We start from the raw sequence: 15,939 nt of genomic DNA on the forward strand, positions 1-15,939 counted from the left end.
CCTGCCATGATCTTGACATCAAGAAGTTTTCTGGTGTGCCTCCAAGTGTAATTCTGCAGTAAGTGCCTTAGTACACCAGCAAGTATGTGAATTATTCTGCTGACAATGGAGCTGGTTCTCAACATGTACAGAAAGGTAAAAAAGCAAGTAGTTTGTTGGCCTCAGTAATAATGATACTAATAAGTATTTATTGAGTAATAGTATTATGTCTTTATTGACCCCACAAAGGTTTGTTTGCACAAGTCAGTAGAGGCACGCACAAACAATTCTGTAATTGCATGTAATATTAAACAATGATACGTGACATTTTATCTTGCCAGAGTGCTATCAAGGAAGTTTATTCAGAGCTTTAATGACAGAGAGGACCAAACTTTGGACAAAGTGAGCTCTCTCCTAGCTTAAGGATGGAAATCTACCTCATGATGGCAATGATAAGAGTGGAGTCAGGGGTAGGTGTTATAGCCACAAGCTGACATGAGTCACAATTAGCCAACAGTCACATTAGATCAAATCAAGTTGTGACTGGAAACCCCTGAAATATACCTACTTGACAAAGCGTGTGTTTACTTGTGATTTTTACATTTTATTTAAAAGGAAGAATGTGTTATCTCCTCTTTCAAAAGTTAGTCCCACTGTAAGTTTTGACTGAAAAGTATTAACAGTCACACTTCTAATCATACCAAGCCTTTTTTTTTGGGGGGGGGGGCATTTCTGCGGTCAGTTACTCAAAATTCCAGCAAGCAGAATGAGTTTTCCAGGCCTCCTCTTTTCTTTCCTCTGTGTGAGCATTTATGACCTTATGATGTCATTCGGATCAGGCTGTTTCTGTTTGAGGCAAACTTACATCTGCAACTGATCTGGATAATTTGTCCACCAAAAATACAATTCAGCTAGCTGCTGCTTGCCTATTGTGGCTGCAGTAAGTTAGGTCTAATCCAAGTTAAACACTACCTTTTCAGAGTGACATTGAAATAATGAGTTTCTTGGTATGCAATAGCACGCTGCATTCAGCAACCTTTACTTGTTAGTTTCAACAACATCTGATGCATATTTTGAATACTTAAGTGAGCACATTGCATTAGAAATGGGTTCCATTTGTGTAGAAAATGGATAACGTATGGGATTTTAAGGCCTCGGGTGTTCTTGGTCAGACTAATGGCATAAAAATGTGCATGTATCCCCAACAGTTGAAGCTTGTATTGTGCACCAGCCTGCAAGCTCAGGGGCAAATAACTTTGTAACACTTTAATCTTGTGTTCATTTTCCCGTGGGACATACTGATCAAAAACAGGAAAGTTTAATGAGTGGATCGGATGGGATAACTGCCCTCTCATCAAAAACAATCTTGTTTGTCATCTGTGCAAAATGCAATGAGAAGGAAACTCTTTTGATGAAGAGGATTGGAAAATGCTTTTGTTTGCTTCCAACCATCAGTCTCTGGTCTCTTGTTGAAGAATTCTTACTGCACTGTTGCTTTAACTTACAAACAAAAGTGGATTTAGTTTTCTCCCTGGATGAATATTAAAATACACAGTCTCCGTGCAAATGTTTGTTTCACGTGGATGTTTTTTCCATCTTTTTCACCCTGCCTCTCATGTTGGGTTATGTTACAATAACATCCCTAGATTGATTTGCCTTCATAGCTGCTGTTAAAAAACAGAGAAAGGAAAGTAAGAAGAGAAAAGTTTATGCTATCAACAGTAGGGGGCGTAAGAGCTGTTTCAGCCTTGCTCTACTGTATGACATGGGATAACTGTTAGAAATGTAAAGGATAGCCTAATAATTGTCAATTCTATGTTCAAATGCGTGCAAAATAACGCTCACGAGTCAGACAGAATAATTCTGCGTGTTGACTTAAGAATTACTTTAAACATGTTATTCCTTTACAGTGTGTAAACCCAAAGTGATTTAAAAGCCTCAGAAGTGCCTCAATCTTCCTGAAATCATGCATGGTTGAACATTTGAAATGAGCTCGCACATCACCCCCAGGCAATGATTCAGACTTGATTGAGGCAAGGCAAGCTGCAAGTGCTTATTTATACAACGACGTCATTTGGAGATTGTCCAAAGGCAGGAAAGGGACTGAAAAGATTGCAAAGGAGCAGCTAGGATGTGAGAATTTCATTAATCACGTTGCATGAATTTAATAAGTTGATTTTGGCCTAATCAACAAGTTGTCTGAGGTATGGCGTTTGTATGGCATGCATCAAAGAAGCAGACCAGACAGGTTAGATGTTTGAGAGGAGAAGTAGGGAGGAAAAATCAAAGGACTCCACCAACAATCTATATAATTATCATCATCTGCCGCTTTTCCTCCCTGGCAAAGAAACACTCCATCCATTTGTAGAAATCGCCCGGGGGAACGTTACATCAAAACTAATCATAACGATTAAAATCAGCTTCCCTGCAAGAAGGAGGCGATAGGCAAGTTAGAGGCAGGGGGGTGAGGGTGTTGTAAGTGCAGAAAAATTATTTATTTGATTTTATAAAAACATAAACTCAACAAAGACTGAGGCGCTGCTGCAGTGATCTCCTCTTTTGCTCGCAGTTTTACTCTACAGATTGGTTTAGACTGGGGCAGAGACATGAGCTAATTGTATCCTGATCTTTGCCTTCAGGGGTTTTGGAGCCCTGGAGCAAGTATTCTCTGTATTTTGCTCTGTCTACCTTTGCCAAGCTATTGCATTTCTCACTGGTGTGGGAAGAGAGGCAGATCGTGGCCAAATCGGAGGGGAAAGGTGCACAAAAAGATACTTTATGCCCCTCCATGTTTCAGGTAAGCGAAGATTTATTTGGTTTCCTATTATTTCCGAGGTTGGATGGTCTGGGACATTGGGGCGCAGCAGCTTTTACGCATGTGCCAAGCGATTCGAGCGGTACAGTTTTTAAAAAAAATATGTAACCACTTCCTGGCTATTATTCTGAGGCTACTGTGTGAATTTATACGCGTGACAACAATATCGGTCACTTTGAGAGCCGTAATCTAAACGTACCGCGGATTAGGCAGCGATCTTGTCGAGCAAACACTCCACTTATCCACCGTGTGAATTCGCTCCTGGCGCGTTTCGGCTCCGAAAACATCACAGTCTCCGTGTCGCTGCTGGTGCACAACTTGCTCATAACTTACTTAAACGCGTGTTTGTCAATTTTATGATGAATTTTTGGACTCGCGAAACAGTTGTGTCGCGAAACATCCCCATTTCCTGCTTGCCCCAGATCATCTAATGAAAGACGCCATTGTGGAGTAATTTTGCCGCAGGCGTATTTCTTATTCTGTATGACAGGATACACACGTCAATGCAGAATTTGTGAATCATCCTTTAAGACAAGCCGTGGCTGTGTTAAGATAATCATATTTATGTAAAAGAAGCCAGAAATGGGAGTGAATTCTGCCTTTTCTCTCTTTGCTTTCTGACCGCACCGTGTGTATCAACTCCAAGGTCCATATGAGAAAATATAAACACAGTAAGTAGTAGGCTACTGAGTAATAAAATTAACTTAACGCGCCTTTAGGAGCATTCTGTAAACTGAATGCATACATGTGTCCCTAAAGTTCGCACTTCTGATAACATTTTGTAGTGAACCCCGAGGGAATAATTATTGTTTGTTTGGTTACTTAAACATTTGTAATAGCACTGCAGAGAGGACCAGACTTAAGAAGATATTATTTTTAAAAATCGTGGAAGTTTATATCAAGAGCCAGTTGACAGCTCTATTAGTTCCAAAGACTGAATGAGAGGGAGATGTTGGTTGTCAGGACTGATCACCTGATGGCGCTGCAACAAAACCATCCCATGTTACTTTATGGGGGTTTCAGCTTCTGTCTCCCAGTCAAACTGCACTAAACAAGCACACCTCTGAGTTGGGAGAGGACTAATAAAAACAAAAGAGAAAAAAATCCCATCACACACAAATTGGAATGCCTTGAAGCAAAACGTTATTATATTTCACGTTGTGGCTCTGCCACTCCCATGCCCTGGGACAGTTTGGTCTGTGCCAATGAACATGCACCACTGTCTTCAACAGCCTGCAGCAACACAGCAGTTGCACTTCCTTATCTGTGGTGTCGTGCTGATGCACCTGCAGAAGCTCCACAAAGAATTATTCGGAAATAGAAAAGGAGCCCTAATTGAAGAAAAACTGAAGGACTGCTCCAAATGTTTCTTTTTGGCAAATATCAGAGCACTATTATGACATGCAAGTCATTTAGATGTCAGATCTGAAACTTTGTATTAGCCTTATAAGCAGTTTTATCAAAGTTACATATTTTAAAAGGTGTTTGTCCAAACTGTTTCACATTCACCTTAAGGACCAGGTTAGCATAGGCTATGTAATCTGAATGTTTCAATCTTTTCCCCCTTTCATTATATGCTTATATTTGTCATAATAGCAAACCTGAGAAATAGTAAAAAATAAATCAATACGGCATCTTTTAGCAGTTGTGACTTGTGAGGCTGACATATACATCACAGACAATGTCCCTCTAGTGACTGAATGTAAGTTTTATAAATGATGTGCATTTTTAAGTCCAAACAGAATGTCATTCGTCAGAGCTTAATGTCATACATCATGCAAGAGAGAAAAGATGAAACGGACATATTAATGGTACTTGAGAACATTTATTTAAATGTTAACACTTTCAGAGGCAATCTACTGTAAATGTGATTTCCTTACTTTTGAGTCTTCTCACAGCCCATTTACAGAGTCTGGAGTGATCAGTGAGCCAACATTCAAAATCTCCCCAGGCCTCACTGTTATGATGCTTCGCTACCTGTTATTTTGTTGTCTTTACAACAGGCAGTGACTGAAGTTAACCCAAAGTCTGAAGCCGCCTGCGTATGGACATTTGAAACAAATAGCCGGAGGCAAAAGAGCAGACAGCCCATCCAGATTATGTAAATACCAGTCTGCCTGCCTCGAACTTCATGTTAATGCTCTGATATGAAATGCTAATTGTGTGTTGTGCGATATGCCAAAAACAGTGAAGAGCTGCATTATGGGACAGACAGCTGAAAAGTTAGTTTCTTACTTACGTTGATTCCAAAAGGCAATATGATTATTGCACCATACAGATAGTTGCCTCCAGAGTTTATGGAGCATGCATCTATATGTCCTGTATCAAACAGCTCCAGTGTTTGTTCCTTGAAGTTGAATTTTTCGCATTAAAATGTCATAAATAAAAGCCACTGAAAGAGTATTGATGGAAAACAGCAAGAGTAACAGGAGCAGCTAAAGTTGCAATGACATGTTTTAGATTTGTTTGTGCATTCTGTGTGGGGGGTAAAGAAGCAGGTGAAATGAGGAACTTCAGTAGCACTTTTCCAGGAAATCGTGGTCATCGTGGCAGATCAGCAAATGCATGTACCTGCTGATGGCTGGTTAATGAGACAATAATGGTGCTGTTTTGACCTCCATTCTTGGGCTAAATGTGTACAAGACAAAGATGTGAGGTGGATATCAGTCCAAGAAAATGTCCACATGTTTTAAGTCCCACCAACTTAGAATGATTTTGTGATATAAGAGCGCATTCCCTCAAACCCCCACCTGCCACGCACCCAACCACCAGTTCCTTTTCACTCCTTCGTCTTTCTCCCCTGCAATTTTCCATAATGCCTCACAGATTTTACACTCAATCCACCTTTGCGATGACAAGGCTTTGAGGAAATCCAATTCCACCGAGCTGTTTTCAGAACTTACTCTCCACAGGCACACATTCGCTCTCACACTTGTACACACACACGTACACCACCATCTCCACAAATTAGTCAGGGAACAAATTACCTGCATTCTGAGTATGATCCCACGCACTTTGCCGGCTGCCTTACACAGGTCCCCTTTTGAAGAGCAGCCATGTGATTTCTCTCTCTTCTGCCCTGCAGGCCCCTTTGCCTTCTGCGAGGGATTCTGGAGTTGAATTTTAAAACTATGTATGGCTGCTGCCTGCGCTTATCAGCGCGTGCACAAGTGGCATGCAAATCAAACCAGGATCACACACCGTATTGGAGGCCTACACTCAAAGGCAAGCTTAATTGCTAATTGGGTATCTAGGTGTGAAACCCACACTGCCAATGAGAAGCAGGAATGTGGATGTTTTAAGGCCAGTGGTTGAACTAATTAATTTTAATCTGAATGTTATTAAAAATTGTGGATTCCCTGCATTTTCCACAAAAAAACAGCCCAGGAGAGTGCTGCGGAAGTAGTTTTAACTGCAGTTGGACGTGTTTTGGTCTGGTTTATACCACATCATTATGTGTTTTGTGCTTTTGCAATCCTACTGTGGTCATTGGAGATGGTGTTTTCATACTGTAGCTCTCATACTGTAGCTCTAACATATATGATGTACAACAATTGAGAAAGAGATCAAAAAGTTTTAAGTTGGTCTTCGCCTCGGGGCAGATTGCTGTCTCTGAGGGGTGTGATCTAACTCTTGAGGTGTAGTATGACTTTGTGGAAATAAATTACTCATGAGCTGTTATTAAAAAACTAAAAAACAGTGCATCTGCATTGAACATTGTGTTAAATGTGCATCTGGGAAAATGAAAAAGCAATCATTGACTGGTTTTATTGATGGAGAGGGCCAGGTGAGAATGAATGGCATGTGGTGGGTTTTATGGGGCATTTGTGGCCAGGTGGTTGAGTCGGTCGACTGGTGATCATTTGGGTTTGTCACTTTTTTCGAGCTTCGGCTTAGAAGGACGGAGCGTTCAACCAGCTGAACAAAACAGCTGCTAAACAATGGGCAGCGACATGAGGGCGGGAGGTGAAACCCTGCTCCAAGGGGGCACAAGGCCAGCTGCGGAGGGTCCAGATGTGCACGATGACCCGACTCGCATAACCGCACGATCCCATTTTTGTCAGACAGGATTAGTTTTATTCTGAAAATGCGACACACATACCTGCCACTGAAACAGCGACAGCCCAGAAGAGCCGCAGGCGCTACAATGCTAATGTTGTCGGGGGCTTTGACTTCTCCCAGCCACTGCAAAGAAGCTGCTCCGTGTGACTGCCACGCCGCCGCCGCTCTTCCTCCCGGTACTCGCTCTCCCGCTTTTCACGCCTCTTCAGATTTGGCAGGTGTGTTGTTAGAAAAAAGCCGACCGCGTCCTATCTCCTAACCTGCAAGTGTGAGCTGTAATGGACGAAACGGATATCATGGACTTAACGCATCAGAAAGCGAAGAAGCGACCGCGTCCAATCAGTTCCGCGGATGAGTCCGTGCACGCTTCCCTCAAACGGCTGCCGATGCGAGCGGCGGAGTGCAGGGACCCCGCGCTGATGTTCTCTGTCAGAGGAGAGCCTGTTCCCGCAGCATCTCTTAAGCAAAATGACCATTCGCTGACTTCCTCTCCAACCACAGTTATGCCGGCGCAGGTAAAAAAAAAAAAAAATTAAATAAATAAATAGAAAAAGGAAAAGAAGAGAATTAACTTAAGATTAGTGTCGATCTTATACTTTTGCTGTTTGGGCGAAGTGACGGACGCTTCGGTTTGATTGAAAGCAGTGCACAGATTGTCCGCTTGCTGTCATTTGATACAGACTGCGCACATATTGTTTCATTTTAATGTCAGTGTGCCGCGCGCACAGTGCTCTGGTGCCTTCCTGCTTTCATTTTCATATTAGAGCTCTTTTACCTTTCCTCGAAAAGATGCTTAAACATTGGAGCCCTCGTTCGTTTGGATGTTAAAGATTCAATGTTTTCTCAATTTTCACCCAGGGTCTAAAACTTTTGGGGTTAAAGTCATTTTTCCTCTGAGGCTTCAAAGATTTCCTCTGCTAATTGTGTTTGTAGGTTAACATGAGGCAGTTTCCCCAAATCCTATTATGGTGTTCAAATCAAGAGCCATTATTGCTAATTTCCAAGAGAGATTGATGCTCCAAATTAATTTGGTTTTGGAGATTATGGCCCACAGGAGTAGATGCTTGTGGATTGTGGCAACATTCAGGTCAAGGTCAGGCTGCTTTATCCTCCAGTGAAAAAAAGAATCTTCCTTTCAATTCCTGACTAGAGAGAATGGAGTAATTTACAGATTGTTGTGTCGAATTCTATTTCCTTTTCATTCTTGAAATATTCTCAATAAGCCCTGCTGTTTTTATTGTAACTGTCATTTTACTTGTGATTTGCTGCAGAAAACATAAGGAGTGAACACAATATTCAATCTTTTTTGTGTCATAACAACTTCTCCCTTTGTGCTCCTTCAGGATAATCGCTCCATCATGTCCAGGCCCATGATCACACGGTCACCAGTGTCTCCCCTGAGTAACCAGGGCATCCCTACATCTGCTCAGCTCACTAAGTCTAACGCCCCTGTGCACATTGATGTAGGCGGACACATGTACACCAGCAGTCTGGCCACCTTAACAAAATTTCCTGAATCTCGGTGAGTCTGGCTAATGTATTTTTAAGTGTGCAATAAAAAGGAAGTGTCTGGGTTAGGGCCATGGTTGTTTGCCTGTGTCACATCAAAAAAAGTCAGTCATTTTAGTCTGTTAAATTTGGATGTGTTTGGCAGAGGAGACAATTTCCTCAGAGTTTAATGCCAGCCTCTTTAATGCTTAATGTCATTATGTGACAGTCAAATGTCACAACTTTTCAGATCACACATGTATCTAATGGATGCTCTTGGAAGAGATTGTGATGTATTTAGAAAATGTGGTGTCAGATGTTTTTTTTTTTGTTATCTTTTTATCATTCACATATATCACAATGCAGCTCCTTGTGAAGTAAACAATTTGGAGAAGCTGCAAGTGCAGAATACAGAGCACAGACAAAAGCAACTTGGTTATTCTGACAGATGTCACAGTGGCAGTAAAGAGCCAAAGGGCATGGAGCCATCTGGAGGCTGGGAGGCCACACTGTCGCTCCGAGCCCAGGCCTGAGGGTGACTGGCACCCTGCCTCAGGCAACCAAGCACCAGCTGGCCCTGACCTCTCCAGACCACTTCTTTCTTTCTTTTCTTTTTTCTTTTTCGTATACCTCCTCATCATCTAAACAAGATACGGAGCAAAATACTAAAGTTCATGTTTTTTATAACGTCATGACCTCTGCTTTCAAATGTGAAAAAATAAGGTTGTTAATCTTGCCATGTTGTCTTCCTACCTCCTTGCTACTCTACCTTTCTTCCTAACCCTCCACCCCTCCCCTCTCTGTGTAGAATTGGTCGTCTCTTTGATGGCACAGAGCCTATAGTCCTGGACAGCCTGAAGCAGCACTACTTCATTGACAGGGATGGACACATGTTCCGCTACATCCTTAACTTCCTCAGGACGTCCAAGCTACTCATTCCAGACGACTTCAAAGTGAGTGGATGTCCATCCGAGAAACTGTAAAGTACCATCAGCCAGTCAGCAGTCCTGCAACTTAGCACACACAATGAATGCTAAGGCCATGGAATGCCTTTGGTCACTGATCCTCCTTGAGTTTCTGAGAAAGGTTGCCTTGCTGGCGACAAAACATCAAGGCTCTACCAAACAAAGCTCAGTCATAATGAGTTTCCACATCGTGATATGTAATTTGCTCCCCTCCAGCGATTAGTTCCCAGATATTCTTTTCAGATACACGATGAAACCAATAAGCTTTCATGGAGGCTAATAAGTGCACTGGCATCAGTGGCAACATGAATACTATTTCTGCTGCTCTGTGTGTTCTTGTGCCAAGTGTCCATCCATGGTGACTCACTGTATGTGACACATTAGCATTCCCTCTTTTTACTCATATGTGTCATTTAGTCTGTAATTACTTAACTTGCCCTGGGAGAAAGCAAATAACCACATTATCTGATGGACCGTCCACAGAACGACTCAATCAGTGGAAAGTATGCCAGTTAAAATAAGCAAAGGCTCAAGTTCAGGCCAAGGCCATTTTCACTTTGGTAGATTTTGAGAGAAGCATGAGAAAACTTGAGTTGGTCACAGTTTAAGTCCTACTGTCCTGCGGGAAAAAGATTTGCAGCTCTGCTACATTTCATGCTACTTCTCCCCGACTTTGGATCTTTTGTCATTTTTGCTGATTGACCCTTTTCACAAGAGTTTGTGGCTTGTTCATGTAGGACAATGCCCTTTAAACATTCTACTTCCCTTTTTCTTGCTCAAATCAGATATTATGAATTTTTAAGCAGGTTTGCTTATTCTTTTACTTATTCGTTTGCTATGTAGATGCATTGTTTTTTTGTTGTCCAGTTCAGTTCAGTTTTACAGTTTCATTCTCCAAAATTTGTTAGAGAAGTATTTCATAAAATGTTTTGCTGAAATAAGGATCTGGAGAGAATAGAAATCACTACTTAGAAATCATATTTATATATTAACAGATTATTCAAAAGGACCATCTCATTAAGCAACACAGTCCAAATTTGATACAGATATGCCAAGATTTAAAAAGTTTCTATTACAAAGGAAGACAAGCACAGGTTTCTTGTCCCTGGATTCTAAACACCTTCTAAACTGTTTTCCCCAGGAGTACAGCCTGCTGTATGAGGAGGCTCGATACTTTCAGCTGCAGCCTATGCTTGCTGAGCTTGAGCGCTGGCGCCAGGACCAGGAGTTGAGTCGGGTGTCCCGCCCTTGTGAGTGCTTGGTTGTGCGTGTTGCTCCTGATCTGGGCGAGAGGATCACACTTAGCGGTGACAAGGCCCTTATTGAAGACGTGTTTCCAGAGATCGGTGATGTCATGTGCAATTCTGTGAATGCCGGCTGGAACCATGATTCCACGCATGTCATCCGCTTCCCGCTGAACGGCTACTGCCACCTCAACTCTGTCCAGGTATGAATGTGTTTGATTATGAACATTTTAGTCTGCACTAAAAGCTAAATAGAAACTCTCAAAGTTAGAGAGAAAGATATTTTTGTGTATGTTTATGTTTTTTTTTTAATCTTAATTATATGTCCAAAGAAATTGACTTTGGTAATGATCTGTTCATTCAGCTTCTTTACATCAGTTCTTATGGTGTGGGCTTAAAAAATTCTGTGCTTGTGTCTGATTGCAGACTCTTTTTTTTATTTTTAATGAACCAAATCACAAGAAAACCCTTGCAGAAAAATGGGTTCTTTGATGAGTTCTTCAAAGCATCAATTTAGCAAGTCATCATGCACAAGTCTAGCTCAATCTTTACTTCTCAGTGATCTGACTGGAATAATAATCTTGACTTTGGCTCCAGAGATGGTGGATGGTCAGCTTCAGTAGCTTGTTGCAACACTTTTCTTTAAAAAAAAAAAAAATTCTATGTCAACCTGATTATGAAAAGCGATGATGAAGCGGTTAATGGTAGATGAATGCAATGACTGCCACCCTCCAAACAATCCAATGGTGGAGATAAATGAGGAAACTCACTGACAGCAGTGGAAAGGAGCAAATCAGGATTTGGCAAAATATAAACAGACACTGGTCTGCCTAATGGCAGATGTCTTTTGCAAATATTATACAAGTCTACACATAATAGCAGCACATGCCAAACATGAGTATTAAGCAAAAAAATGCCGCCTTTGAGAAGAAGTAAAAAAAAAAAGTCCTTACACGGTTACTGCTTAGACAATTCATGATAATGGTATGAAAGCTAACCTTCTCATGCAGCCTCATCTATAAGAAAGGCTATGCACAAGCTCATAGAATATGAGTTATATACATAACTACACTATTTTTCCAGCTCACGCATGGTTGGCGTGTTTGCCGTGCATTCAGTCTGAATGGGCACCTGTGGACATGGGCAGATGATGAAATTTTGATCTCTCAGACATGAAAGGAACCTTACATACACACAAACACCAAAAGTGTGAATTGTCCTTTTAAGGATAATTGAATTAAAGTTCAATTTAGGATGAAATCAAGCCTTTTAGTTACTTCTCTTCACCTATTACTGTGTCTGCTTATAACACTCCAAAAGCAAAATGGTACGACCCTGATGTTTTTTTAAAGGATAGTCAGAGTTTTGATACCAGTAACTATGTTAACAGATACCAGAAATGACATTAAGAAGTCTAATTCTGTTTTTATGGGTTTATATTTCTAAATCAAAGATGTCTTTGTCTTCATAAAGACTTCAGAGGTATTAGGGACAATCAAAAACTCCAGATGAACAAAATTATGAGTTTGTAGTCTATTGATTTTTATCCAAAGACCTTTATCGAAATCCATTTTTACACCGGTTAAAAAAACTTGCTAACACCAGCCAAAATCTGGCTTATGAGTACAATTGGAAAGTGGCATTTAGAAATTACTCTGCAGTAGGCATGGGATTTCATCAGCTCCGGCTCGGCTCGGCATCAGTAGGAACACAAGACCAGGGTGTACGTGCTAATTTTCAATGAGAATGCTGCAGTGAAGGCAACTAAAATGGGCTCACATTGTCTTTAAAGAAACACGCATATCCAAGCTGTAATGTCTCACATGGAGACTCTGACAGCAACAACTCACAGGAAAACAGATATGAAGTTTATCTATCACAATCCACTCAAAAGTAGGAAACTAGCCTGATTATCTCAGAGTTATGATTATCTAAAACACAGTGTGCAGAATACTGTGATACTGTGACATGCCTGCCCTGTTGGGGGATAAAGGTATACTTTGCTGTTAAGTTTTAGACCAAAAAGCACTGATGATAAAGTCTCTACTACCATGGGAAAGGCTTGATTTGACTTTACCTGCAGATTAAAAAATAAAACAAAGAAGGAAAAATGTTTAAACAAGCTGTTTTGGTGTTGAACGGTTTAAGTTCATTCACAGAACAGGGTCACTTGATATCTGTTATTATTGTACTGTACTAAAGCCATTAAATAATACTTTGATGGCTTTATTCCTTTTAAAGCTTTAAAAGGTATTATGTATTTAATAAAAATACATATATTGCACGAATGAAGATTCTCCCATTTTCAAACTCCACTGTTAGAATCAGCATGCATTTGGCAATACTGCTTTTTTGTGATGATATATTGAGATTCCACTAATTCATTAATGGTATTATCCTCAGATACACATCAATAACTGACAAAGAGGAGGCATATTTAAAAAGTTTTCACAATGATTTGGATTGTGTTTCCATCTGAGGAAGTCAGATCTCTACCTCCTTCCCAAAAACACACAAACAAACCCATCTTCTAAGTGTGTGAGTCGTGGAGAGCAAGCAAGAGACTGAGCATGCTCCCTGGCAGGTTGTCCCCGGGCAGGGCCCATAATCCTGTTTGGTTATTAAAGCACGCCGGCGGTGAATGCTGTATCTGCGGCTAATGGAGGTGGGGGGGGGGGGGGTGTCTGAGAGAAGGAACGGGAGCAGAGAGAGCTGCCAGCAGTCGGGGACCTTTGTAGTTTTGGCGGAGGCTTGGGCCTGGGGGAGAACTGGGGAGGGGGGGAGTTTGCTGAGCAGCCCATACTGAGCCAAGTGGCAGAGAGAAAGCCTCACTGCTCCCTGGGGCCTCTTCGATGGAATGTGATCCTACAGCACCCCCCCGGACACGTCTGTAGATGTCTGCAAGGCTGTGAGATCAGGAACAGCCACACACTCGCGCACACATAGACAAACACACGTATGCACCAAAAACAATGAAAGTGAGGCATGAGGCAATATGAGAGGCTCTTGGTTTTGTGAAAGTCTCATCCAAATTCCCGTCACAGGCCATATGTTGCTGCAGCTTAAACCCAAAGCTGTTTCCAATGCTGGACTTAGCACTAACACAGGAGCATAAAATTGGAGGTGTTTTGTACAACTCCGTGTTTACCAGTGTTGCAGTGGCAAACAAAAGGTTAGATTTTGCAATCGAGTTTCCTCAAACTGACATGTATCAGTGGGTATGCACTGCTTGTCACTTGATAATACAATGGGATGCTAATGGTGCCTTTCCCTGTATATGTAAAGTTTCGATTGCCTCTAACCAATCCTTTTCTCTATGTCTCATTTTCAGGTTCTAGAGCGTCTCCAGCAACGTGGATTTGAGATTGCTGGCTCCTGCGGTGGAGGTGTGGACTCATCCCAATTCAGCGAGTACGTCCTGAGGAGGGAACTGAGGAGGACAAGTCAGCGGGTGCCCAATTCAAACAGGATAAAGCAGGAGCAGCTGGACTAGAAACCTCCCGAGCAGTAGGAGGAGCTAGACTTTTCTGTAGCAGCCAGATGCTGCAGAGCTCTGTGGACTCTATTTTTCTTTACTTCCTTGTTGATGTTTCCGTTTTCTTAAACTTGAGAATAAAAAATGAAGTGCAACAGGAGATTTTTGCCATAAGAAGATACAAGACATTTGATAAGTTTGAGATTGCAAGGACATTTGTGATTGTCTAGCCCCATAAACCAATTTAAAAAGGATTTATATATGCTGGATCCCCAAGCAAAGTTTGTTTTAAAACTTGGAGCCTACATTAGGTTGAATATGATTTGTAATTTACCCATTTAAGTTAAAAGTCTTTTATTGCTGATGTAGTGTGTTGCATAGCTCGTAATCGATGACTTGATTTCATTGGCATATTTGCTAAATTCTTTTTCACTCCTCGTTTCAAAAAGGTCATTTATGTGTTGCTAAAGTACAGAATGTCTCAGTTGTAATAAACAGTTAGTTTCAACGATAGCTTATTTTTTTTCACAGTTAATATGATGTTCAATATTGTGATCCAAATGAAGTGGTTTTACGTTAATTGAGGTTATTTTAATGGTTTATGCCATAAAATGGAAATTACAGTAGTATTAACAAAATTTAACATCAAAGACCATATATACACAGAAAAAAAAGTGAGAATTTTGTAAACTATCATGTCGTATCATTTGCCTCTCTGGGGTGTATGAACTGAAAACCCCATGTGCTACCATGGGACTTAGTTAATTGGGTCATAATCTTCCTCTGAGTCATGACTTGTAAATTTTCATTGTATATGTGTTTGTGCTTTTTACATTGAATCTTTTCAAAGCAAATTCTTTGCCTCAGACATGACTGAACGGATTAAAAGCTTATTGTACTCAACATACCAAGATTACTTTTATTTGTGAAGTTGAGTATAAAGTATTTCTAAGATTACTGACACACCTACGCTCCCTAGATTTAAGAGGAATGTAGCAAAAAATGTGAAATAAATCTCAGCTAAAGTGGTCATGTTGTCTGTTCGCTCTTTTTTTTCCTGCTGGGACCTCTTTGACTTGTCTGTAGTGTTGCTTTTTGAAACACAGTGTATAGTTTAATAACGCCATTCCTTCGAATTTACTTCATTAGTTGTGTTTGAGCTCTCTTCAAACAGAGAGGTGGATCAAGCTACCCAGGCCATATTGTACCTTGGAGGATTTATGCTGGTGCATCAGTGACTACACGGGGCACTCTTTACTTACTCATATTGAATAGAGTCGACTTCTCCACGCAAGTCCTGTCAGTTGTGTTTCCACATATTCCTGCAGGGCCTAGATCCAAAGTGAAACCCCACACTGAGCCCTGTCGTCTTGTCTCCATCGCTTTTGGCAGAATCTCCACTTTCTTTGGCTATCTGCAGTTTATGCTATACGTCTCTCTTTTGGGCCTCTTTGCCCCAGATTCCCTTTAGAGCCGACTGCTATAGACCAGAGGTGCAACTGTGACATGTACACAGCAATTCTTTGTTCTCGGTCAAAAAAAAAAAAGAAGAAAAAACTCCTTGGGCAGTTAAGCATTTGTGACACAGTTTTGTTATTACCATCTAATTTAATTAGGACTGTTGAAAGCAATGTGTTTATCATTGGAGGATCATTCTTAACAACGCTATATCACATGAATGAAATAAACATTGAAAATCACTATCCATTTTTCTTTAAAAAAGCACTGGTTATTTCAAGTGAGTATTTTATTTTTCTTTCTATTATTGGCTTTCTTACTGAGTGTTGAAATAGAATACTTTTTAAAAAAAATCTTTGTCCCATCTATACAAACAAAATACATCCACAGCTCGCAAAATAACTGAGCAAAATAACTATAAACCCTGTTGTTCATACACAGCAGGGTGTATAA

At 40.9% G+C, this 15,939-nt stretch overlaps 1 protein-coding gene across 2 annotated transcripts; it reads left to right on the forward strand.

Moving 5' to 3' along the window:
• The first annotated feature begins 2,469 nt into the window (after nt 1–2,469).
• On the forward strand, nt 2,470–15,099 carry kctd1 (potassium channel tetramerization domain containing 1). 2 transcript variants are annotated; one of them, XM_075482279.1, is made up of 5 exons: nt 2,470–2,776; nt 8,200–8,378; nt 9,153–9,297; nt 10,451–10,756; nt 13,885–15,095. In XM_075482279.1, exons 1-5 carry the CDS (start codon nt 2,768–2,770, stop codon nt 14,044–14,046), a joined length of 801 nt encoding a protein of 266 aa, XP_075338394.1. In that variant the 5' UTR covers nt 2,470–2,767; the 3' UTR covers nt 14,047–15,095. The 2 variants fall into 2 exon arrangements, with proteins under 2 accessions (XP_075338394.1, XP_075338393.1); XM_075482278.1 differs by lacking the exon at nt 2,470–2,776 and adding an exon at nt 6,827–7,371 and having other exon boundaries at nt 13,885–15,099.
• The last annotated feature ends 840 nt before the right edge of the window (nt 15,100–15,939 follow it).

This window comes from Odontesthes bonariensis, chromosome 14, assembly GCF_027942865.1.
Source record: "Odontesthes bonariensis isolate fOdoBon6 chromosome 14, fOdoBon6.hap1, whole genome shotgun sequence".
Classification (NCBI taxonomy): domain Eukaryota; kingdom Metazoa; phylum Chordata; class Actinopteri; order Atheriniformes; family Atherinopsidae; genus Odontesthes; species Odontesthes bonariensis.